At 36.8% G+C, this 24,186-nt stretch overlaps 1 protein-coding gene and 1 pseudogene across 1 annotated transcript; one reads left to right on the forward strand and one right to left on the reverse strand.

The window, feature by feature from the left end:
- The first annotated feature begins 969 nt into the window (after positions 1–969).
- LOC138177777 (popy Class I histocompatibility antigen, A-1 alpha chain-like) lies at positions 970–10,629 on the forward strand (annotated as a pseudogene).
- A 12,387-nt stretch (positions 10,630–23,016) lies between these two features.
- LOC138177641 (olfactory receptor 52K2-like) lies at positions 23,017–23,961 on the reverse strand. The gene has a single exon (XM_069108853.1). It carries the CDS (start codon positions 23,959–23,961, stop codon positions 23,017–23,019), a length of 945 nt encoding a protein of 314 aa, XP_068964954.1.
- Between the last annotated feature and the right edge of the window lie 225 nt (positions 23,962–24,186).

Consider the following 24,186-nt stretch of genomic DNA (forward strand, 5'->3'; position numbering starts at 1 on the left):
TTATAAAACAAAACAAAACAATAAAACTGATAGACCTTTAGTTAATGTGATAAAAAAAGGAAAGAAGAAAACCAAATTATGAGTATCAAAAATGAATAGGGTGAATCTAACTCCAAATGAAGAAGAAATTAAAACAATAATTAGGAAGTATTTTGCCCAGTTGTATGCACATAAATCTGATAATCTTAGTGAAATGGATGAATAGTTACAAAAATACAAGGTGCCAAGATTAACTGAAGAGGAAGTAAATTACTTAAATAACACCATCTCAGAAAAAGAAATTGAACAAGCCATCAGCAAACTCCCTAGGAAAAAAAATCTCCAGGGCCAGATGGATTTACTAGCGAATTCTATCAAACATTTAAAAAACTATCGATTCCAATTCTCTACAAACAATTTGGGAAAATTGGTGAAGAAGTGATGCCCATATCAACGAGGTGCAGCACAAAACAGAAGAGTGTGCAATGATGGACATGATCCAGGCAGGAAGCTTGTCAATAAATGTCCATTTAATCATCTGAGGGCCAAGATATTTATGCACTTTTTCAGTAGGGAAGACAAAGCTTTCCCATGAGAAAATGTAGAGAAACGCAATGTAGCAGACATGTTGCTTACTCCCTAATAACCATGTTGCTTCTCAGAACCTCCTTTCCACTTTCTGGTACTTTGCCCCCTTGTGTACCTATTATTATCTCGGTCAGCATGGTCTATTCTCAGCTAAAAGGCACTTAACTACCAACTTTGCAGGAGGCTAGTCCAGTGGGACACTTCCTTGCTTTCTTTTCTCATGCTTCACTACTTTATCTACATCGTTTAAGGGTCCATGGTCTAAGGGGTGGCCAGAATGTTCCAAGCCACCCTTGCACTGGGGATGAGTAACAGAGGGTGGTGAGTCTACATCTTGAGATATAGCAGGCCCAGGCAGGTGGGAACAAGGCTCAAGGAGGTCCTTGGCCTGGATTCGTGCCCATGGAAGACCCCTCAGAGTTAACCCACAACATTGGCCCCTACAAAGAAGAAGTCCTACCAAATACTTTTTATAACACAAATATGGTACTGATACATAAATTAGGAAGAGACAAAATGGAGAAAGAAAATTTATAGACCAATTTCTCTCATGAATAGAGATGCAAACATTTTAAATAAAATATTAGCAAAAAGACTACAGCAACTTATCACAAGAATAAAACACTTGGTTCAGATAGGATTTATTCCAGGAATGCAAGTTTGGTTCAATATTAGGAAAACCATCAATATAATCGATCATATTAACAATAAAACTAGCAGAAACAATATGATTGTCTCTCCATAGATGCAGAAAAGGCTTTTGACAAAATACAACATCCATTCCTATTAAAAACACCAGAAAGTACGGGAATAAATAGAATTTTCCTTAAAATAATAGGTAGCATTTATTTAAAGCCATCATCAAGCATTATATGTAATGGGGATAAACTAGAAGGATTTCCAATAAGATCAGGTGTGAAACAGGGATGTCTGCTATCACCCCTATTATTCAATCTGGTATTAGAAATGTTAGCAGTAGCAATTAGAGAAGAAAAAGAATTGAAGGGATGAGATTAGGCAAATAAGAGACTAAATTATCACTCTTTGTAGAGGATATGATGATATACTTAGAGAATCCTGGAGAATCAAATAAAAAAAAACTACTTGAGAAAAAAAACAAATTTGGCAAAGTTGCAGGATATAAAATAAACCTACATAAGGTAAACCTACATAAATCCTCGGCATTCCTGTATATTTCTAATGAAATTCAACAGCAAGAGATGGAGAAAACCCCATTTAAAGTTACTGTAGACATTATAAAATATTTGGGAATCTACCTGCCAAAACAAACCCAAGACCTATATGAACACAGCTACAAAACACTTTTCACACAAATAATGTCAGATCTAACTAATTAGAAAGAAATCAATTGTTCGTGGCTGGGTCCAGCTAATATAATAAAAATGTCAATTTTACCGAAATTAAATTACTTATTTAGTGCCATACCAATCAATCTACCAAAAAATTGCTATATATAGCTAGAAAAAATAGTAACAATGTTCATTTGGAAGAAAAAAAGGTCCAGAATATCAAGGGAATTCATGAAAAGAAATGCTAGGGAAGGTGGCCCAGCCATACGAGATTTTAATCTGTATTATAAAGCAGCCGCCATCAAAACTATTTGGTACTGGCTAAGGAATAGAGTAGTGGATCAATGGAATAGATTGGGTACATGAGACTCAGCAGTCAATGACTACAGTAATCTACTGTTTAATAAACTCAAAGACCCCAGTTTTGGGGATAAGAACTCACTATTTGACAAAAACTGCTGGGAAAAGTGTAATATAGTATGGCAGAAACTGGGCATAGACCATTATGGAACACCATATACCAAAATCAAGTCTTAATGGGTGCATGATCTAAGTATGAAGGCTAATACTCTAAGCAATCTGGGAAAGCAAGGAATAGTTTACCTGTCAGATTTATGGAGAAGGAAAGACTTTATGACAAACCAAGAATTAGAGAGCATTACAAAATGTAAAATGGGTAATCTTGATTACATTAAATTGAAAAGCTTCTGTACAAAGACAATGTAACCAAGGGAAGCGGGAAACTGGGAAAGAATTTTTATAACCAGTGTCTCTGATAAAGGCCTCATTTCTAAAATATACAGAGAATTGAGTCAAATCTATAAGAATAGAAGTCATTCCCCAACAATTAAAGATATCTATAAGCATATGAAAAAATGCTCTAAATCTATTGATTAGAGACATGCAAATCAAAACAACTCTGAGGTAACATAGTTCACTGGTCAGATTGACTAAAATGACAAAACAGGAAAATAACAAATGATGGAGAGGATGTGGAAAAAATTGGAACACTAATGCATTGTTAGTGGAGTTTGAACTGATTCAACCATTCTGGAGAGCAAACTGGAACTATGCCCAACAGGCTAGAAATAATTGCATACCCTTTGATCCAGAATACCACTTCTAGGGTTGTATTCCAAAGAGATTGTAGAAGTGGGAGGAAGACCTATATGTACAAAAATATTCATTGCAGCTTTTTTTGTGTTGGCAAAGAATTGGAAATTAAGGAGATGCCCATTAACTGGGGAATGGCTAAGGGAGCATAAGCTTATGGCCCTTCACTGTCATTCACTTTTAGTCATGGTCTCCAGTATATATCAGTTGTAAACTGTAGTGTCTGAACATCACACGTTATCAAGATGTGGTCTGATCAGGGCAAACTAGAAAGCTATATTAGATCTTTGCAGTCATTTTTTCTTTCCCCACTTCCCACCTTCATCCCTTACAGCACTTAATTTTGAGGCACAGCATAATGACTTCCTGTAATGTCGTTTAATGTCATAATGACTTCTCACAATACTTTCGTGAAGATAAATTTAGACTGTATAAGAAAGCACTTTGAAAAGCTAAATGCCCTTTATTAATATGAAGTTGTTGCTGACATTTTACATGGTTTAGATAATAGTTTTGTGATTTTGCTTTTGAGGTCCCTGAAAATTCTTGAACAAATGCTACGATCGCTCACAAGTTTATCTGAAAAAACATCTGAAGGTTTTAGTAGACATCAAGATTAATTTGAATTCACATGGAGGCTAACAAACTAATTAATCTTAAGTTGCTTCCTGAGGCACTGTGTCCACAGCAAGAGGGGTGGTGATTCCGCTATACTCTTCCTTCCTCAGATGATATCTACAGCATTTTATTCAGTTCTAAATATCATGTCTTTAAAAAGTCATTGACAAGTTGAAGAGCATTCAGAAGAAGATTAACAAAGTAGTGAAGGGCCTTAAGATCAACTCAAATAAGATAATATTTATAAAGTACTTACCACAATGCCTGGCACACAGTAGTCAAATAATTCTTGTTTCCTTTCCTTTCCCTCTTATGAAATCAGCTGAAGTTACTTGAGACATTTAGGTAAGAGGAAAGAAGATCTGGAAGTGGTTGGGGGTGTGTGTGGCTAATGACATGATTATATATGAGTTGCATGGGTTGGAGAGACAGAAAATTTATTCTGCTTTGACCAAGGTAGCAAGATTAGGAGTAACATATGAAAAGGGAAGATATCCAAAAGTAGGGCTATAGGGAGATATAGTGACTAGGTTTCCTATTACTAGAAGGGCATTATTGGGTTTCCCCCCCTAAATATTTGATATTTATTTATTTTAAGATGTTTTTCTTAAACTTTTGAGTTGCAAATTCTCCCTCCCTCAAAACTCTACCTTACCCACTGAGAAGGCAAATGATATGGCATCAATTATGTTTGTGAAATCATGCAAAATATGTTACATCAAAAAACCCAAGAAAAATAAAGAGAAAATTATAATTCAAGTTAGATTCCATGTTCATCTCCTTTTTCTCTGGAGGTGAAAAGCATTTTTATCTAGTCTTTTATTTTCTTGGATCTTTTCTCATGAGAATAGCTAAGTCTTTCACAGCTGATCATCATTACAATATTGTTGATAATTTATAGAGTGATTTCTTGGTTCTGCTTACTTTGCTTTGCATCATATAGGCCTTCATATACATTAATACCATCCTACCTCAGTAAAAAGCAAGAGAACTAAATGTAAGAAGAAAAAAAAACCTTCATGGAATTGTAGAATTCTATATAAAATGGAATTATAGAAGAATTCTATATTAAAAAAAGAATAATGAATACCAATACACAATATTCTCAAAATCAGGGGAAAATAATTCCAAATTATTTTATGAGAAAAATACAGATTGAATAATTAAACCAGATAAAAATGTTGAAGCAAAAGTAATTATATAGCAACATCTTCAACTAACATTGTTTTAAATATTTTAAATAAAGTCATGTCAGAGAAGAGCAATTTTTCCAAATAATCATTCTTAGTTGGATTTATAACAAGGATGGTGTAACATTAAGACATCAATCCACATAATTAATCACACTGAAAAACCCAAACATTTAAAACCACAGTATTATCTCAACAGGTGCAGAAAAATCTCAAAGGAAAAAGGTGGTTCCCTACAAGAAGAATCAGGAGAGTCATTATGGGGAATTGAGCATGTATTGTAGAACTGGAAATAGGTAAATCTCTTGATTTTTAAGTGTGAAGTCTTCAATCTATAGCCTATTGAAGTTGATATCAACTTGTAGGAACATTATAGAACACATTATTGAAGGTAGTATCTGTGAGCATTTAGAAAAGGAATATCACAAAGAACCAGTACAGTCTTATTAAGAAAATTCACACCAGACTAAACATATTTCATTTTGTGATGTGAACTACTAGGGAGTAGACTAGGGATATATCATAGATATTATATATCCAAGTATTATAAAGGATTTCAATAACTTTGTCATGGTAGTATGAACTCAATGGAGCATTGTTGGGGATAGATGAGAGTACGGTTCAATTAATACATAAATCTTGGATGATTTACTTTATCAGAGCTATACCACCCTATTATCAATTAGGATTTTCCTATGGCTGTCGATATTCTCTGTCATGACCTTATCATGTCCATCCTGGGTCCCTTTCATGTAATTTAATGCATATTATTAGAGTTATGTTCAGGTATAAAGTTGACTCTGATATGCTCAATAGGCCTTCAGTCTTTGATTGCTGGAGATATTACAAAGAGTGTCATTAAAATAAATAGTTTATAACATCTTTGAAAGGGAAGCAGAGATTAATTAGAGATTAATTTTGGCTTTATCTATGTCCCACTAAGCCAATTTCCATGTTTGTTTATGGACATTAGCCCAACAGATGAAGAAAATGCCATGAACATAATATATGACAGTATATGAGCAAAATGTTTGGCAAAATCATGCACAGTATCCTTGAGGAGGGTTTGAGAGATTTGCTTGCTGAATTCCTAAGTAATGGAATAATCATGCATGAAAAATAAAAGCAGCTATTATGTATCTAGTGATTTAAGATTTGCAAAGTGTTTTACAAATAATATTTCACTTTTATCCTCAAAATAACCCTGGGAAGTAGTTACCATCAATATACTTATTTTACATATAAGGTATCTGAGGTAGAGTCAGGTTGAATGCGCTGTCAAGTCACATAGCTAGAAAGTATGAGGCAGGATTTGATTTCAAGACTTCCTGACATTTCACCTAACTGCTAAAATAAAGAATGCAAATCATGTTACTGAGGTAGGAAGTGACTAAGTGAATTCCATAAGACTGTGTAATTAGTCCCATTTTTATCATGTGTTTTTTTACTAAGTAATTTGAACAAAAGCAGAAACATCTTGCTTTAAAATGGGAAACAGATACAATGACAGGAAGAATAACAATTCTCTGAAAGAATCAAGAAGTGACATGATCTTGCTAGGCTGCAATAATAGGCCTAGTTTTAAAAGGTGAAATTTGTTTGTATACTTGTATAAGTCTGTGATTTTACTGATGTGAATATTTTCTACAACAGTGCAGTTCAAATGTCGTCTGTAGATTTGGACTTTTGTGCAGTTCTTGCAAGGGTGTTTCTATATAGCCTTTATAGAGAAGCAGTCCAAGATGTTGAGCAATTCACTTTATTGTTTAAATATCTTGGGGATTCCAATGTGCCACTTCTCATTTTCAGTATTTAGGTAGACCATTCTGAGATCATCATGTCCTTGAACGTGCATTTCATGGAACTATTCGTGTATTACTGACCATTCATAACTAATATTGATCAATGAAATGTGTCTATGTCTCTTTCTGTTCTTATTGCAGGAGCAGCTAGGTGGTACAATGCATAGAATGCCTGGTCTGGAATCAGAAACGTTCAACTTCATGAGTTCAAATCTGGCTCTGTGGGCTCTGGCCAAGTTATTTAACTCTGCTTGAAAAATCGGAACTCAAAATTAAAACCCAAATGATTATTAAATTGTTTTTACATGTAATTTGAAAAAAAATTATATTTTTTAATAAAGAAGATTTGAGTTTTTGGTGAGAAAATCAGGGTTATGTGACTTACCCAGCAATACACAGAGAGTAAGTTCAAGTGTCTGAAGCTAGATTTTAACTCAGGTCCTCTTGACTTGAGGCACTGTGAATCTAGGAGCTCTAAATAGATATAACACCACTGAAGGCAGAGGGAACCACCAATTCAAATATACGGAGTTGGATAATGAAATGTTCGTCCAGTTCAAGTGGATATTCCAAAAATTGTTGAAAATAAAACCTTGAATGAATACTATACCACATTTGATTGAAACTGTTTATCAACTTATAAGTGGGCATTTTCAATCGTCAAGTGTACTCATCTCTTTACCTCTTGTCTAAACTTTTAGAATGAGATTAGCTTAAGGGGATATTTTGTGTTTCTCTGGTTTTAGTTTGTTTAGGCGTCGGCCTTTGGGTCCACAAAATCTAGCAAAGTGCCTTGCACATAGTAAGTACTTAATGTGTTGAATTGCACTGCTTCTGTTTTTTTTAAGCAATCAGGGTTAAGTAACTTGCTCAAGGTTACACGGCCAGTCATTTCTGGGTGTGGTGCTGAGTGTCTGAGCCCGGGATTTGATCTCCAGGTCGTCCCAACACTGGAGCCAGTGCTCTTACTCGTTGTGCTACCTGGCCGCCCCGCACTGCTTCTGTTTTATTCAGCTGAAAACTTCTTCTATGTAACTTTCACTCTATGGTCCTAGTTCTGCCATCTGGGAAAGAATCATGCAAGACAGTTGGCCTAAAAGCAAGAAAGTTCTCTGAGGTCTATGAATGAAGCTGAAGGTTGGGTTAGCTTCTTTACATTCCAAGTGATAGTCTTTCCAAAAACATTCTCACAATTCTATTTTTAAAATCTATAGTTTAACAATTTTCCATGCTTTTCCATCAAAATTGAATAAAAATAAGTAAAATACCCCAAATACACACACATATGTATGTATATGGGTATATGTACTAAGCAGACAAGTTCACACATTGTCTATGTCTAAAATTGTATTTCATTCTGTGTTCTGAGATTCTCTTTAATGAGGTAATTTGCATATTTTATATTCAGTTCTCTGAAATCATGTCTTGTCATTGCATTGATCAAAATTGTTGTCTTCCAAAATTACTTTTCTTTGTGATGTAGTTATATAAATTGTACTTCTGGTTCTGTTCACACCCCTCTCCATCATTTCATACAAATCATCACATATTTTTTTGAAACTATCCATTTTGTCATTGCTTACAACGTAATGATTTTCTATTAATCTATACTAATAGTGAAAATGGACGTCTTTCCTTAACCCTGATTTTACTGGGCAGAATTCTGACTACTTTTCACTACATACAATGCTTCCTCGTGGCTTTAGTATACCTTAGCATATTAGGGACAACTACGTTTCAAAGTGCATAAAGTACTGGCCCTAGAGACTGGAGGACATGACTTCAATTGCAGAATCAGATACTTATTAGCTTTGTGACCCTGGGCAAGTCACTTAACCCTGTTTGCCTCAGTTCCCTCATCTATGAAATGAATTGGAGAAGAAATGGCAAACCACTTCAGTAACTGCCAAGAAAACCCCAAATGCTGTCACAAAGTCAGACACAACTGAAATGACTGAACCACAAACTGGACCCCACTCAAGACAACCATAATTAACCATATTAAAGAACAATATTTATTCCTATATTTTGTAGTATTTCAATAGAAAAGCATTAGATTTTGCCTTTTCACCATCTATTGATATAAACTTGTGGTCTTGTGGTGTAATGTCCTTTTTAAGTTTTCATTTCTGATTTTTAACCAGCCCTCTGTTACTGATAGTAATAGAAACTAGAGAGAGTATAGAATAGTTTTAGAATGTTTGCTGTGGTAGGTTATTTGCTAATACTTTGCTCAATATATTTACATCAAGATTAATTCAGAATATTCATCTATAAATTATTCTTCTAAGCTTTAAAAAAAATCTTTTCTTGTCTTATATAATAAGACCAAATCTGTGTCATAGTAATGAGTCTGGAATGTTCCCTTTTTTTTTCTTTTTCAAAAAGTTTATATGACAATGGAATGACCTGTTGTTTGAATGTTTTTAATAGTTCACTTGTATACTTGGTCTAGGATTTTTTTTTTCCCTTTTGCATGTTCTTTTATATTTTCTTCAATTTATTTTTAGATGATATTTTTATGAATTGATTTGATTTTGATGTTTTGTTAAGTAGCATTTCTTTCTGTTAATTTTGTTATTTATTTTTCTGAGAATTTATTAATTTCATCTAATTGAACAGTTTGGGGGCAGATGGTAGAGCAAAATAACCTGCGATGTTTCCCTTTAATTCATTTTGAATTCTTGTGAATTCTAGTTTTTCATTTTTCCTCTTCAAAATTTCTATAATAGTCATGTTGAGAAAGAAAACAGACAAAAAACTCAAGAAAAATAAAGTAAAAGAAAAATGTAGGCTTCAATCTGTATTCAGATACCGTTGTACTTGATCATTGTGTATTGCTGAGAATAGCTAAGTCATTCACAAATTATCAACTTACAATATTGCTGTTACTTGTATACAGTGCATATCACTTTTCATAAACTTAAATAGTCTTTCCAGGTTTTTCTGAGAGCAACCTGTTCATCATTTCTTATAGCACAATAATATTCCATTGCAATTACCTACCACAATTTGTTCAGGCTTTCCCCAACTGATTGGGTATCCCCTCAACTTCCAGTTTTTCCTCACTAGAAAAGAGATGCTATAGGTCGCTGTGGATGGACCAGATGAACCAGACCACCCCGATTGCTGGCAGGGGCAGTCTGGACCGCCAGGGCGAAGGCACAGTGCTACCAAGTGCACCTGAAGACCTTGCGAGGTTCCTTTAAACAGAGCGGGGGCGGGGTCCACACCATCCAGGTCCTGCGCAGCTGCGAGGTGTCCCGAGCTCATCTTCCTACGCAGGGTTTGATCAACACGCCTACAACAGACACTACTATGACGCTCTAGACACGGAGACCTACACGTGGATCTTGCCTGTGTCCCAGGCTCAGCACTCCAAGGGAGAGGGAGAGGGGGACAGGAGCCTGGTGGGGGAAGGAAAGCATATCTGCAGCAGGAGGAGGAGGAGGAGGAAGAAGGGAAAAGGAGTACCTGGAGATGGGGAAAGAGGCCCTGAAGAGGACAGACCCGCCCTCCTCCCAAGAGACCCCCCACACTGCCCCCATTGGGGAGTTGACCCGAAGGTGCCGGGTCCAAGACTTTTACCCAGCAGAGATGTCCTTGTCTTGACTGAGGGATGGGTTGGAACTGCTCCAGGACCCGGAGTTCATTGAGACCAGACCTGCAGGAGGAGGGCCCTTGCAGAAGTGGACAGCTGTGGGCATGACCTCAGGCTACGAAAGGAAATATACCTCTGGAGATCAGCAGAAGGGCCTGTCTGAGCCCCTCGCCCTGAAATGGAGTCACAGTCCTCATCCAGCACGCTTATCATGGAAGTCATTATTGTTTTCCTCCTCATTGCAGCCATTACTGGAGTTGGGATGTGGCAGAAGAAGAATTCAGATGGAAATGGAGGTGATTATGTGCAGGATGCAGCTTGAGAGAATTGCCTGGTGTGGACTTCAGAAAGAAAACAAGTCTGCATTCCCTGCCTTGTTCCTCTAGACTTCTTGCCTCTCTCCCCAGCATTGGCCCCTTTGATCATCCCTGTAATCTACTGGCCCAAGCCCTGGTAAGCATCATTAATGCCCTCATCCTGTTCTCTAAGGCCTTCTTCTACCATTTTCTGCTTGTTTCACTCTACAGGGAGACAACCAGTAGTAAAGGACAGAGGGCTTGGGAGATGAACCCTCCTTCACATTTGATGTTGCATTGACCTCTGGGATCTTTGTCTGACTGCAAAACAGACTAATGAAGTATTGTTTTTGAATCTTCAGCTTTTCTCCATTCTCAGCTGAGCTTCACATTGGGTGGGGGATTGTGGCAGACAGGATGACAATGTGGCAATGGCCATATTAAGGGGAAAATAAATGAAAGTTTGGAGGAAAAAAAGATGCTATAAATATTTTTTGCACATATAGGTCCTATTCCTTTTTAAAATCTCCTTTTGGGTACAGAGCTAGTAGTGATATCGCTAGGTCAAAGGGTATGCATGGATTTATAGCCTTTTGAGTATAGCTCCAAATTGCTCTACAGAGTGACTGAATCAGTTCACAACTTAAGCAACAATGCATTAACGTCTCATTTTTCCCACATCTGCTCCAACATTTATCTTTTTCCTTTTCTGTCTTATTAGCTGATGTAATAGATATGAGGTAGTACCTCAGAATTGTTTTAATTTGCATTTCTCCAATCAATAGTGATTCAGAACATTTTTATGACTATAGATACTTTATGACTTCATCTGAAAATTGTTCCTATCTTCTGATCATTTATAAATTAGGAAATGCCTCTTTTTTCTAAATAAATTTGCCTCAGTTCTCTATATGTTCTATACCTTTGACTTAACTCTTTGTTAAAGGGAATTCTGCTATCAGGGTGGGGGTGTACTCTCCCAAGCTTCAGGGTTTCTGTGCACCTGTAATATTTTTAGGGACCTCTAAGTTTTCAGGTCTTCCAAGGTGATATGATCTAAGGAGAGGTATTTACTACTGTCTTGGACTGTGCTGTGCTCTGTGATTGACCACAAGCACCTTTTTTTGTTCCAAAACTGTCAGGAGGCTCCCCGTTCCAATTCAGGCCTGCCTGCCTTCATGTGTTAGTACTCTTCCTTGCCTTGGGTCTGTCACTCAGGACTGTGACCTGTATATGAATATGGGCAAAGCAACAGAGACCTGCCTCCAGTTCCAGAAAAGAAACCCGTGTGATCTCCTTCTGAGCAGTTGTCGAACCCCTTTACTGTCTGTGGCCTGAGAGCTTTAGAGGGGCAGCTGCCTCTACAGATTTAGTGAGCCAGTCTATGCTGGCACTGCCTGCTCCTCACAGGACTTCACTCACTCTGGTGTGACAGACCTTTCATATTGATCTTCTAAATTCTCTCTGACTGGAAAATTATTTCACACTATCCTTTTGTGAGTTCTACCACTGGGGCAATTGTTTTTTGGCATTATTTAGAAGTGTTCAGAACAGTTTTGGGGAGAGCTCAAGTGAACTACTGCCATTTCTCTGCCATCTTGGCCCTGCTTCCTAGTTTTATATTTTTAAGAACAGTTTGGTTTTATAACTTTTGGAAAAATAGATTAAACTTATCTTTATTTGTGTTCTTATTGTAAATACCAGTTCTTAATTTTGCATATCAATTTAATGAGTTTTTCTGCCTTTAATTTTATTAACCTTTTATTTGTTTTCAGAATTTTTGTTTAGGCACAATGGATTTATTCTTTTTTTATGTTGCATATCTAATTCATTGCTTTTTTAAATAAGTGTGCATATAAGTATAAATTTTGCCAAAGAGATTGCATTAGTTATTACTATATTTTATTATATTATCTCATTGCTATAATTTCTATAAGAATTCTATTTATTTTTTATATGAATTTATTTTTATTTTTCAATATTCATTTCCACAAGATTTTGAATACCAAATTTTTCCACTACCCCAAGATGGCATGCATTCTGATTACCTGTTCACACACTCTTCCCTCCCTTCTATCACAGCCCTCCCACTTCTCCCTTCCTCCTTATTTTCCTTTAAGGCAAGATAGATTTCTGTACTCTTTTGCCTGTATATCTCATTCCCAGTTGCATGTAAAACCAGTTTTTAACACCTGTTTTTAAGACTTTGAGTTCCAAATTCTCTCTCATCTTCTCTCCCCACCCACCCTCATTGAAGAGGCAAGCAATTCAATATAGGTTATACATGTGTACTTATGCAAAACACTTCTATAAGTCATATTGTGAAAGACTTAAGTATATTTCCTTCCATCCTATAACATCTCCCACTTATTCTGTTTTCTCCTTTAACCCTGTGCTTTTCAAAAGGCTTTGCTTCTGACTACCCCCTCCCACAATCTGCCCTCCCTTCTATCATCTACCAGCCACTTACCAGCTTGCCCCTTACTTTCATATAGGGTAAGGTACCCAGTTGAGTGTATTTGCTATTCCATCCTTAAGCTAAATTCTAGGAGAGTGAGATTCACTCATTTCCCCTCACCTCCCCCGTCTTCACCTCTTTTGTGAAACCTTTGTTCTTGCCTCTTTTATGTGAGATAATTTGCCCCATTCTATCTCTCCCTTTATCTTTCTCCCAATATATTCCTCACTCATCCCTAAGTTTTACTTTTTAGATATTATCCCTTCATATTCAACTCACCTTGTGCCTCCTATCTATCTATCTATCTATCTATCTATCTGTCTGTCTGTCTGTCTGTCTGTCTGTCTGTCTGTCTGTCTGTCTGTCCGTCCATCCATCAGTCTATCTCTCTCTCTCCTCCAACTATCCTAATATTGAGAAAGATTTCATGAATTAAAAATATTATCTTTCCATGTAGTAATATAAACAGTTCAACTTCAATAAATCCCTTTTGATTTCTATTTCCTGTATATTTTTTTCATGCTTCTCTTGATTTTTATATTTGAAAGTCAAATTTTCTATTCAGCTCTGGTCTTTTCAGCAAGAATACTTGAAAGTCTTCTATTTCATTGAATATCCATTTTTCCCTCTGAAGTATTATACTCAGATTTGTTGGGTAGGTGATTCTTGGATGTAATCCTAGCTCCTCTGACCTCTGGAATATCATATTCCAAGCCCTTCAATCCCTTAATGTAGAAGCTGCTAGATCTTGAGTTATTCTGATTGTGTCTCCACCACAATTGAATTGTTTCTTTCTGACTGCTTCTAATATTTTTTCCCTGATCTGGGAACTCTGGAATTTGGGTACAATATTATGTATCAACAATGCAGTATTCACAATGCCTGTGGTAACTATAAATATGCTGATATGGTTATTAACCACAAAATATAACAGGCTCTCTACATGGGGCACAAAGCTAGAACATTTATTCAAATACCAGAAAACTGAGTCCCCAAACCAGAAAGTCAAAGCCATCTCAGTAGCTATAGAGTTGGCACACATAGTTAATACAGTAAATACCCACATTATCAAGCATTCAAAACAGAACAGGCTACCTCACGCAAAGTTCCTCCTCTCCTCACTCATGGCAGCTGCTCAGCATCCATGCAGCTTGCTCCCAGCAGCTCTGCGTCACCCCCCACACGTCCCTTCCCCAGCAGTCCTCAGCAGGAGTCCTTAGCAGAAATTCTGGCTGGCTAAAAAAAAAGGAGTTTGTGCTGCCACCACTGCTGCTGTACTTCCAGTCACCACCCTGGCTCCAACTCAGCTCCAGCTTCCTCTTGCCCCACCCCTTCCTGCAGTATCATCAAGTTCAAGGGGTATGGAAGATTATTAAATCCCATAACCATTACATATTCCTAGGAGTTTTCCTTTAGGGATCTCTTTTAAGAGGTGATGGGTGTATTCTTTCCACTCTGGCTCTAGAATATAAGGGAATATTTCCTTGATTATTTGTTGAAAAATGATGTCTAGGCTCTTTTTTTTATTATGGCTTTCAGGTAGTACAATAATTTTTACATTATTTCTCCTGAATCTATTTTTAGGTCAGTAGTTTTTCCAATGATATATTTCACATTTTCTTCTATTTTTTTCATTCTTTTAGTTCTGTTTTACAATTTCTTTACTTCTCATTAAGATATTAACTTCCATTTGCTCCATTTCTAATTTGTAAGGAATTATTTTCTTTAGTGAGCTTTTGGACCTCCTTTTCCATTTGGCCAATTCAGCTTTTTAAGGCATTCTTCTCCTCATTGGCTTTTTGGACCTCTTTTGCCATTTGGGTTAGCCTATTTTTTAAGGTTTTATTTTCTTCAGTATTTTCTGGGTCTCCAGCAAGCTGTTGACTCTTTCTTGCATCACTCTCATTTCTCTTCCAGTCTTTCCTTTACTTCTCATATTTGATTTTCAAAATCCTTTTTGAGCTCTTACATGGTCTGTGAGTAATTCATATTTTTCTTGGAGGCTTTTGATGCAGGATCTTTGACATTGTTGTCTTCACCTGCTTGTATGTTTTGATCTTCTTTGTCACTAAAGTAGGATTCTATAGTCTGCTACTGCTGCCACTGCCACCACCTCCATCGCCCTGGGACTGGGGTCAGAGTCCCAGTGGACAATTCTCCTCTTTCACCCAGGTCCCACAGAGTTTTCCCACTGGTCTTTGACATTTGTGGGTTGAGAATCCTGGAAACTGAGACAGAAGCAGTGATCTGTCTCCTGAGCCTTGGTTCAACAACATCTGCTCCTGTGCAGCTCTTTGCTCCTAGCTCCATGTGATAGACCCTTCCTGTCTGACTTCCAGGCTGTCGTGGGCAAGAAATTTGCTTTATTCTGTAATTTCTTGGGTTGTATACCTATAGAATTTGTTTAGAGTAATATTTACAGGTGTTTGAAAGGGTTTCAGGGAGATCTCAAGCAAGTCCCTGTTCTTACTCCACCCTCTCCAAATAGAAGTCCATTTCTTTATGATATTTTTGACTCACCAATTACATACCTTTATACTTTTTCTTCAAAGGCCTTTCTTTGAATGTAATTTTATTGTACTATGATAAATAAATCTCATGTTTAGTATTTCTATTTTTCACATGCTCAATGGGGTCTTTATTAGAGACATTGGGTAAAATTTCATAAAAAATTCCACATGCACTGAAAAAAAAAATTTGACTTTCTTATATTCCCATTTAGTAATTACTTGAGAAGTATGTTCTCTGATTTTCTTATTTTTCTAAATTTCTTAACAAAGCCTTGAATGTTTTATTCTTTATATTTTTGTTAGATTTATTCAGAACTAAAAGAAGTTGAGTTCCCTGACTATTATGTTTTTACTGCAAATTTATCTCAACATTTCACTTATTTATGTATGTATATACATTTATATAAATGTTATTCACATTGATTCCCCTATGATGCCTTTAAGCTTAATATTCTTACCCCTCTTCATATCTGTAGGATCTTTAATATTACAATCCTCTTTTCCCCTTATTTGTATATTAATATGCTTGTGTTCGTTGGTTTTGTCAAGTTCAAAACAGCAAAAACTTAAAAGACTATAAAGAAAGGAAGGAATGTTGCCAAAATAAGCTTCTAGGGTTGATACAGAGTTTGGGTTCAAGGGTTCAAATAGAGCAGTTGGTCTTAGTGATGAGAAAGGATGATTTCCTCAGAGATTGAAAGAAAGGACTGTTTGGATAATTGTTGATCTAGATGCTCTTTGAATTTATGCAATTATGTGATTCTGAGGAAATAATATTTGAGTTTGGTTTTAAAGCAGGGGCAACTATTCATTAAGTTAAGAATTCCTACAATCCTCTTCAGAACTTATTTCCATGTTATATACTACATTGCAGTTCATCGCAGAAACATTAATAAATTTTGTTGAGTGAAGGAATGGATATTTAATTCATGTGATTATTGTTGTATAAATATGGGCTATAAACAGAGATATCTGTGATGAAGGCAGAAAAGGACACAAGAAATTTAAGACATTGTCCCTACCAAAGACATGCTAAGGGGACATATGATATCTTTACATAAAATACTACATTCAGGAAAAAATGGAAAAAAAGAAATAGGTGAAAGAGACATATAAGAAATTGTGGTTTTATGTAAAGTATGAATTTTATGAAATTTTTGTATTTGTTGATGATCTTTTAAGTCAAGAATTAAAAAGAAATAATTAAAACAACATAAAGTTTTCTGGAATTTTAGAGAAGGAAATCATTTTTTCAGTGATTCCAAAGTTTACCGTCTGACCCTAGGACATGTTACCCTAATGTAGCTTCGTCCAGAACTGTTGATTCTGAGTTGTCAGGATCAGACACATTGCTGATGCCTACAAAATCAGGGCAGTTTACTCCTCCCCAAACTGGTATAACTCCTACAGTCAATTGAAGACAGATACACCTCTACATTGTCTTTAACAATGCTCGAAGCATATTTCCCCATCCTTGCCAAACAACCTTCAGATGACATATTCTTACTGAGCACCTTATATACAATTTGGAGTGATTATAGATTGAGTGTATATACAGATGTATGACAGTGTGTCCCGTTTTATTATTAGATACATGCTGAGAGGCCAAGGACCTGCATGTTAGATAACCCCACAGTGAAACCACTAGGCTTTTACAACCACTTCTGACTCCCCTCCAACCCTGGGCAATAGAATTCCTGCATTACGACAACAAGAAGAACAAAAGCAAAAAAAAAAACAATTTACCCCTAATCCAGGAGAAAGACTCCATTTAAGAAGTGATAAGTATGTTATCAGAGATGGCACTTTTCCTTTTCTGTGGTAGGCCTGACACTGTTGCTAATACTATTTGCCTAATCTTGACAGAAACTTCCCAGATATTTGATTGTGTTTTCACTTCACTTTCAACTGGGTCCCCAAGTATCTGTTTATTTCCATACCACACTATGCATAACTCTTGAGACACAGCTTTACCTTTCCTTACCCTAGTCACAGAGGTTGAGAACTCTGTGGTCTGGTGGCTAATATTACCTTCCTCAAAATTTTTCTAATATCAGCTCCATCAGTTCTTTTAATGATGGTGTAATGGTAATATAATTTGAATTTGAAGATCCCTTTGTGTTGGCAGAAGTAGCAGGTACTTAATACTTAGCAACTGATCAAGCCTCTGATTGGGGGAACAGAAGGTACGAATTCCTGTCTCCTGTTAAGTGATGTAACAGGAAGGGGTTGGCTGAAGGAAGTAGGTAATACTGTGTATATAAGAAAAGCCCCAGAGAGACACAGTCAGAATTTCCTTGAGACCTACATGTGGTGGCAGAGTGTAATAGGAATGCAAATTTAAAGATCTTCCCTACCCCTAGGCTAAAGTGCACCTGGAGCCTGGGGTGGGAGGCTTATTTTTCAGTAGATATTCTTGATTGGCCAGTGAGTCAATAAGGTTGTTACATTCTCTGAGCCAGGAGAAGGCTATATAAGCCCTGATGTGTAGCTTTGTTTTGGGGCTCACTTTTAGAAGTGTTCTGTGATTTGATCTGGATTCTGGGAAGCCGTTGTCCAGATGCCGCCCTCCCCCCCCCCCCCCTTTCAAAAACCCAGATGTTAAAACCTAGATGTTGATTGGGTATGGATGTAATGGTTGGACAGTTTGGAAATCTATCTACTTGATCTGTTTCTCTGTCTTGATAGTTCTGTCTGTATACTTTGAAGTTCGGGGTGCTGACCTCTTTCCCCTGAACTAGGTAAATGATACATCTATGACTGATTAAAGTAAGCTTGTTAACCCATTTTGAGTTGCTTTCCTTTATCAAAGCAGATCCAAGAACCTGTATTAGCAGCAGTCCCTGGGAATTCTGGGGTGCGTGCTGCTACACAGAGCAATTACAGAAGAATGGAGAACTGAGTCCTGAGAACTTGTGGTGGTGGAGCATGACTGGGACGTTGAGACTTTGTTTGTGTCTTGGTTGAGCCTTGAATTCCCTGGAGCAGAAATCGTGAAGGAGCTGACATGGACCAGACCCTGTGAACTTCAGTGTAGAGCAGGACCTGCGCACAGAGCTGGTCAAGGAACTGGGAGCTATCTGCCATTGAACCCAAGTGACAGTCTGGTGAATCCAGGTAGAACCTGGGACCATGGAAGGGGATCCAGGGAATCTGAGAACAGGCCCCAAGTCAAGATGAAAAGACCCCTCCTTGGGTAATTATGGAATTATAGTTTACTAGTGACCTAAGGGGTGGAGGGGTTTGTGTATGATACTTAGTAAGACTTTTCTGAATAAGTGACTGATTGTACTTTGAGATATTGTTACTGATAAGTGACTTATTGAGTTAATCAAGACTTTGCCCCATGAGTAGAAGACTTTGACTATTGTACTTTGAAACTACTGATAAGTGACTAATTGAGTTGACTTAAGAGTGACTATTTTACTTTGAGACTATGTTATGAATATTATATTGTGATTTTCTGTGATAAGTTGTAATATTGTGAATGCTGTACCTTGATTTTACATGTATGTTTTGCTTTTGTTATGGAATAAATAGAATGATCACTATACTGAGTAATCAGAATCTTAAAAAAAGCTGTTCACAGTAGCAGTTCTTCTGGAAAGCTTCTGTGCTTGGCATTACAGATGGTATTTCTGCTATCCAAAATTAGGTCTGATAAATTATTTCCCATTACCCAAAATTTTGACAGCATATAAGAATACCAGATCCCCAAATTCTAATATTTTGAAAGGAATAAAAGGCCACTTTTTGAACTAGCAGACCAATAGGGAGTGGAGACATGAGGAGAGTAGATTGGATTTGCATGTACAATATGCATGTGTAATAGTAATGGGAATTTGAAGATCTTCCCTGCCCCTTAATAAACCTAAGGGAATTTGAGGATCTTCCCTGCTTTGAAAAATCCTTTCTACCCCCTAATAGACTAAATGTCATCATATGGAGCCTGTGGTGGGAGGAATTTGTTGAAGGGTATAGCAGAGCCCACAGGAAGCTAGGAGTCAGAGGAGTTAGAACTGGAGGGAGGAGAGGATGCACCCAGGGAGATAGGCTTGTAAGTATTTGTTTGTGGAAAGGTTAAAGGATGATATGCCTTAATGCTGTGCTATAGTGTATTAATTTCTTTGCTACTTTGATGGACTTGACTTTCTAGTGTCTGAATAAATGCTTTGCTTCTGTCTTATATGGACAGTCTCTTATGTTTTACAGTTGAGAACTGTGCTGGCCTATTTATAGTTGCCATTGGCACTGTGAATACTGAGTTGGCACTACAACATGCTAAGTGATAGTGGCCTTCTAAGAAAAGTATTCTAGAAACTTGAATTTGTGAGTTATACTATGGAGATTCTTAGTGTGTAGACCCATGCTGATGATAATGAAGAAAAATGAAGAAGGATCATAGCTAACATGTATTGAGTAAAAAGTCACACCGTATAAACCGATATTTACTGGTCCCTCTTATTGCCTTTAACACTTGCTTTTCCCTGACTTTTATAGATTTGGACCACTTGTAGTCCAGCTCCAAAGTAGCTATTGCATTTGATTGTGGTGTGATATATGGAATGAATGAATGAATGAATGAATGAATGAATAAGCATTTATTAGGTGCTATTTGTCAAACACTGAGCATACAGATATATGCAAGTAAGACACCCTCTTATTCACAGAGCTTACATGATAATGAAGAAGACAGCATATATAAGAAAGTGGTGGCCAGAAAGGAGGGGTAGGTCAGTGACACATTCTTTCTAGGAATAGTATTATTGGTTTTATACTTTTATTACTTTTATCTCAGAGTCATATTTTCAAAGGGGAAGGGTAGCACCATGACATGGAATGACTAGGAATATGAAATGGTAAATATGCCTCAAGGCAAGGTAAGGTAAAATCACCAATCAGAGCTAGGGGAGCAGGAGTCTCACTTGGCATGGCATCATAGTCACAACACCCCCTTTTCTAGGAATGTGTTGGTTAATTCCTATTAATTACTGTCACACAACCTTATATCCACTAGATGGGTGGGATCAAGTATGAAGATTAAAGAATAGATTAGTAGGTTTCTCTCAACCCCCATTAACAATTGAAATATTGCCTGTCTTGAAAAGTAGAAAGTAGTAATTTATCTTTATTGCTTGAACTACAGAGAAAATGGTCCTCCTCTGTTATATACTTCTCTGAAAAATTAGTTCATCATCAAACTCCATTTGAGGACAGACCCATGTCATCCATACTAATAAACCTGGTTATGTTCTGGGCCTCTCTAGACACTACTATCTCTCTATTTGATCCTTACCTGCAGCATACTTTAACTTTTATATTTGTTATCTTCTTTCCTTAGAATCTAAGCTACTTGAGGGCAAGGATTGTCATGTATTTTGCTTGTATTTTTATTCCCAGTACTTAGAATAATGCTTGGCACATGATGTAGGTAATAGATCCTCTGTCTCTATCTCTCTCCCTCTCTCTGTCTCTCTCCTATTTACCAATACTTCCTAGAAGAGGATCCAAATTCTATATTTTATTTGATCACATTTTTAAAAATAATTTTTGTATAAATTATTGTGATAGAATTGAAAAAACGTGGAGAGTTTTTTCACGTACTACTATTGGTGTATGATGGCACAAAAGACACAGAATATTCCAATTTCTTTTGTAAGAGATTCATAATCACACTGAAGAATTTGGACTAATTTTTAATGCAGAAAAATCAAGCACATGAAGAATGAATATTATTCAGACCATATTGCAGGTAGATTTATTACTTTTAGAGATAGTATATCTATATAAATATATGTGTGTGTATATATATGTATATATCTATGCTATATATTCATTTTCAAATATCATATATCTATACACATATCTGTATATGTGTGTATACTAAAAATTACACATGCTAAGAAACAGTTTTAGAATTAACCAGTAAGAATAGAGTGAGCTAGCCTGACTTTTACAAAAAGTTTTTTTTAAATGAGTGCTTTAAGCAAAAGGTCTTCTTGTTAATATCACTTCCAGTTATTCTGTATGGCATTGAGTCAAGTAATACTAGAGTTCTTAAGAAATAAAATTCTAGATCACCAAAAGGACAGTGGAGACTCATGTGGGGGCATTATGAAAATGAACAGGCTACCAAACTTAACAGACTTTGGAGTTTGCAGGAGAAGAAAAGAGAAAGCAATCAAAGGAATTTATAAGGACTAGAAGAAGATGTGCTGGTCATGTGGCTTGAGTGAGAAATAGCGATGGGCAGTTCATATGTTCAAACAGTATTTCCAAAATGTCAAGAGAACTCAAGGAAGGCATCTTATCATTTTGGATTGACACCTTTTACTAAACTTATGTTATATGGACAAGAGTCCAACAGTATCCAGTGCATATGCTGTTGTAGAGAAAATACTCATTGATGTAAGCATAGTTCCATTAGCTAGCAATGCATAGTTTTGTGTGTCAATTGATTCATCATTGCCATATTCATTGCCCTTTTACATATTATGATCACCATCTTGATCAATAGTATCAATACCAGCATCAATGTCAGTATCTCTGTTTTTAGCACCACTAACATTTTCATCAACATCCCACTTCTGAAACATTGAATTGAAAGACCACATAGTATATAGTATATAGACTTGGAATCTGGCAACCTTAAAATACAATCCTACATCAGACATTAGATGTATGATCCTGGCTAAGTCTGTGCTTCAATGTCCATACATACAGACCAAGGTGATTTGACCCAATGAGCTTAATCTCTAACAACTCTAAATCTGTGATCCTAGGATATTTGATCCTGTGCACATCAACATAATTAACTCTTTTATCATGATCATCAAAATGATCACCATCATTTTCATTTCTAGAAGCATCATTACTTTTACCTTCCTATTATCATCATCAAACTGAGATGGAGGTGGGGATAGGGTGTAAAGGACTTGAATCTTGGATAAGAAGATACCCCCTGAACTGACTCAATTTCTTTTTCTGGATGACCATCCCCTTCTCCCATATCTCCCATTGTTCACTTGTGTACCTGGCAACATAGGAAATAGACCCATATGTTTAAATATTTCTTCTTATAATATAGTTAGGACTAGAAAGTTTTTGACAAGAGCATAGTTACCAGTACTATGCCTGTAAAATGCAGAAATATTTTTTTAATTGAACAATCAACTTCTCTAACAGTTTGTTCACTCTAGACTATTGTGCTTTCCAATAGTTGTCCCTAAAATGGTTCTTCTATCATAACCAAGAATTCTATTTACCTGAGTACCTACAGTTTCTGGTAACAGAAAAAGGAACATAACTAGATTTATCAATTCTTTCATATCAAGAAGATTTAAACTAATTTTCCCCTAATAAGGGGGAGGTAGAGGTATTTCTTTCTTTTGTGTCACCATTGTACATTCCATTGTTGATTAGGATTTTTTTTTCCTGTGGACATATTTATATTCTCACCTCCCTCTTCCATATTTCCAAAATCCTTCTAATACATGTTATCAGAGTTATGACTGGGCACAACATTGATGCATTACTATATGAAATGACTATTCAGGACTTTAGGGGACTAAAGACTTTGAGAATTCTCTCCCGGATTCTCTTTGTCCTTACCCCATAGATGATAGGATTTACCATAGGTGGAATCAGTAAGTAGATGTTAGCCACAACAATATGGACATGAGGTGCAACATGGTGTCCAAATCTATGTGTCAGGAATGAGAAGAAGGCTGGGGTGTAAGAAACCAATATGACACAGACATGAGATCCACAGGTTCCCAGGGTCTTGAGACGTGCATCCTTAGAAGGGAGCTGGAAGACAGTGTGAAGAATGAGAATGTAGGAACAGATGATTAATATAAAATCCAGTCCTCCAGTAAGGAATGCAACAATTAAGCTGTAAGCTCTACGTATTCTGGTTTCAGCACAGGCCAGTTTGATCAAGGCCATGAACTCACAGTAGGTATGAGAAATGATATTAGTCTTGCAGTAGGGAAGCCATCTGAGTAAAAAGGGATGAGGACTGAGTAATACAGTTCCACGGAAAACAATAGCCAACCCCAAGCTCCCAATGACTGTGTGGGTCAAGATTGCTGAGTGTCTAAGGGGTTTGCATATGGCCACGTAGCGGTCAAAGGCCATAGCCAGAAAGAAGCCAGATTCCATTGTGGAGCAGGAGTGGATCAAAAATACTTGCGTCAGGCAAGCTTCAAATCGAATTTCCCTGTCTTTGAACCAGAAGAGGCTGAGAAGCTTGGGTATTGCAGTGGTACACACAATCAGGTCTGCCACAGCCAACATGCAAAGGAAGAGGTACATGGGCTCGTGAAGGCTAGGGTCAGTCTTAATGATGAACAGCAAGGCAAAGTTCCCTAGCAGAGCCAACACATACACCAGGAAGAAGGGGATGGAAATCCAAATGTGTGCATTCTCTAGTCCTGGAATTCCAATGAGAATGAAAGTGGAAGGATGAAGATTGGTCCTGTTAGAGAATGACATTTTTTTTTTCACAGCCAATGTGTAAGATAATGATTTTCTCAGAACCTTTTGAAAGATCAAGAAGGTGTCAAGTTAACAAAAGTTATCTTTTGAAATAATCAAAGCCCCAAATAAAAAAGAACTAGAACTAGACTTCATAGGCCAATGAGATTATCTTTAGTATCTCAAAAGTTCTAGAAAACCCTCTTGAATCTCAATGTGTGCCTGCAAACCCTCCCGTCCACA

This window comes from Petaurus breviceps, unplaced genomic scaffold (assembly GCF_028583685.1).
Source record: "Petaurus breviceps papuanus isolate PSGF00001 unplaced genomic scaffold, PetGlider_PUasm1.0 90444, whole genome shotgun sequence".
Lineage (NCBI taxonomy): Eukaryota > Metazoa > Chordata > Mammalia > Diprotodontia > Petauridae > Petaurus > Petaurus breviceps.

Bases quoted from the DNA above. Each gene is read 5' to 3' on its own strand.
- LOC138177641 (XM_069108853.1), bottom strand. From the start codon at position 23,961: ATGTCATTCTCTAACAGGACCAATCTTCATCCTTCCACTTTCATTCTC.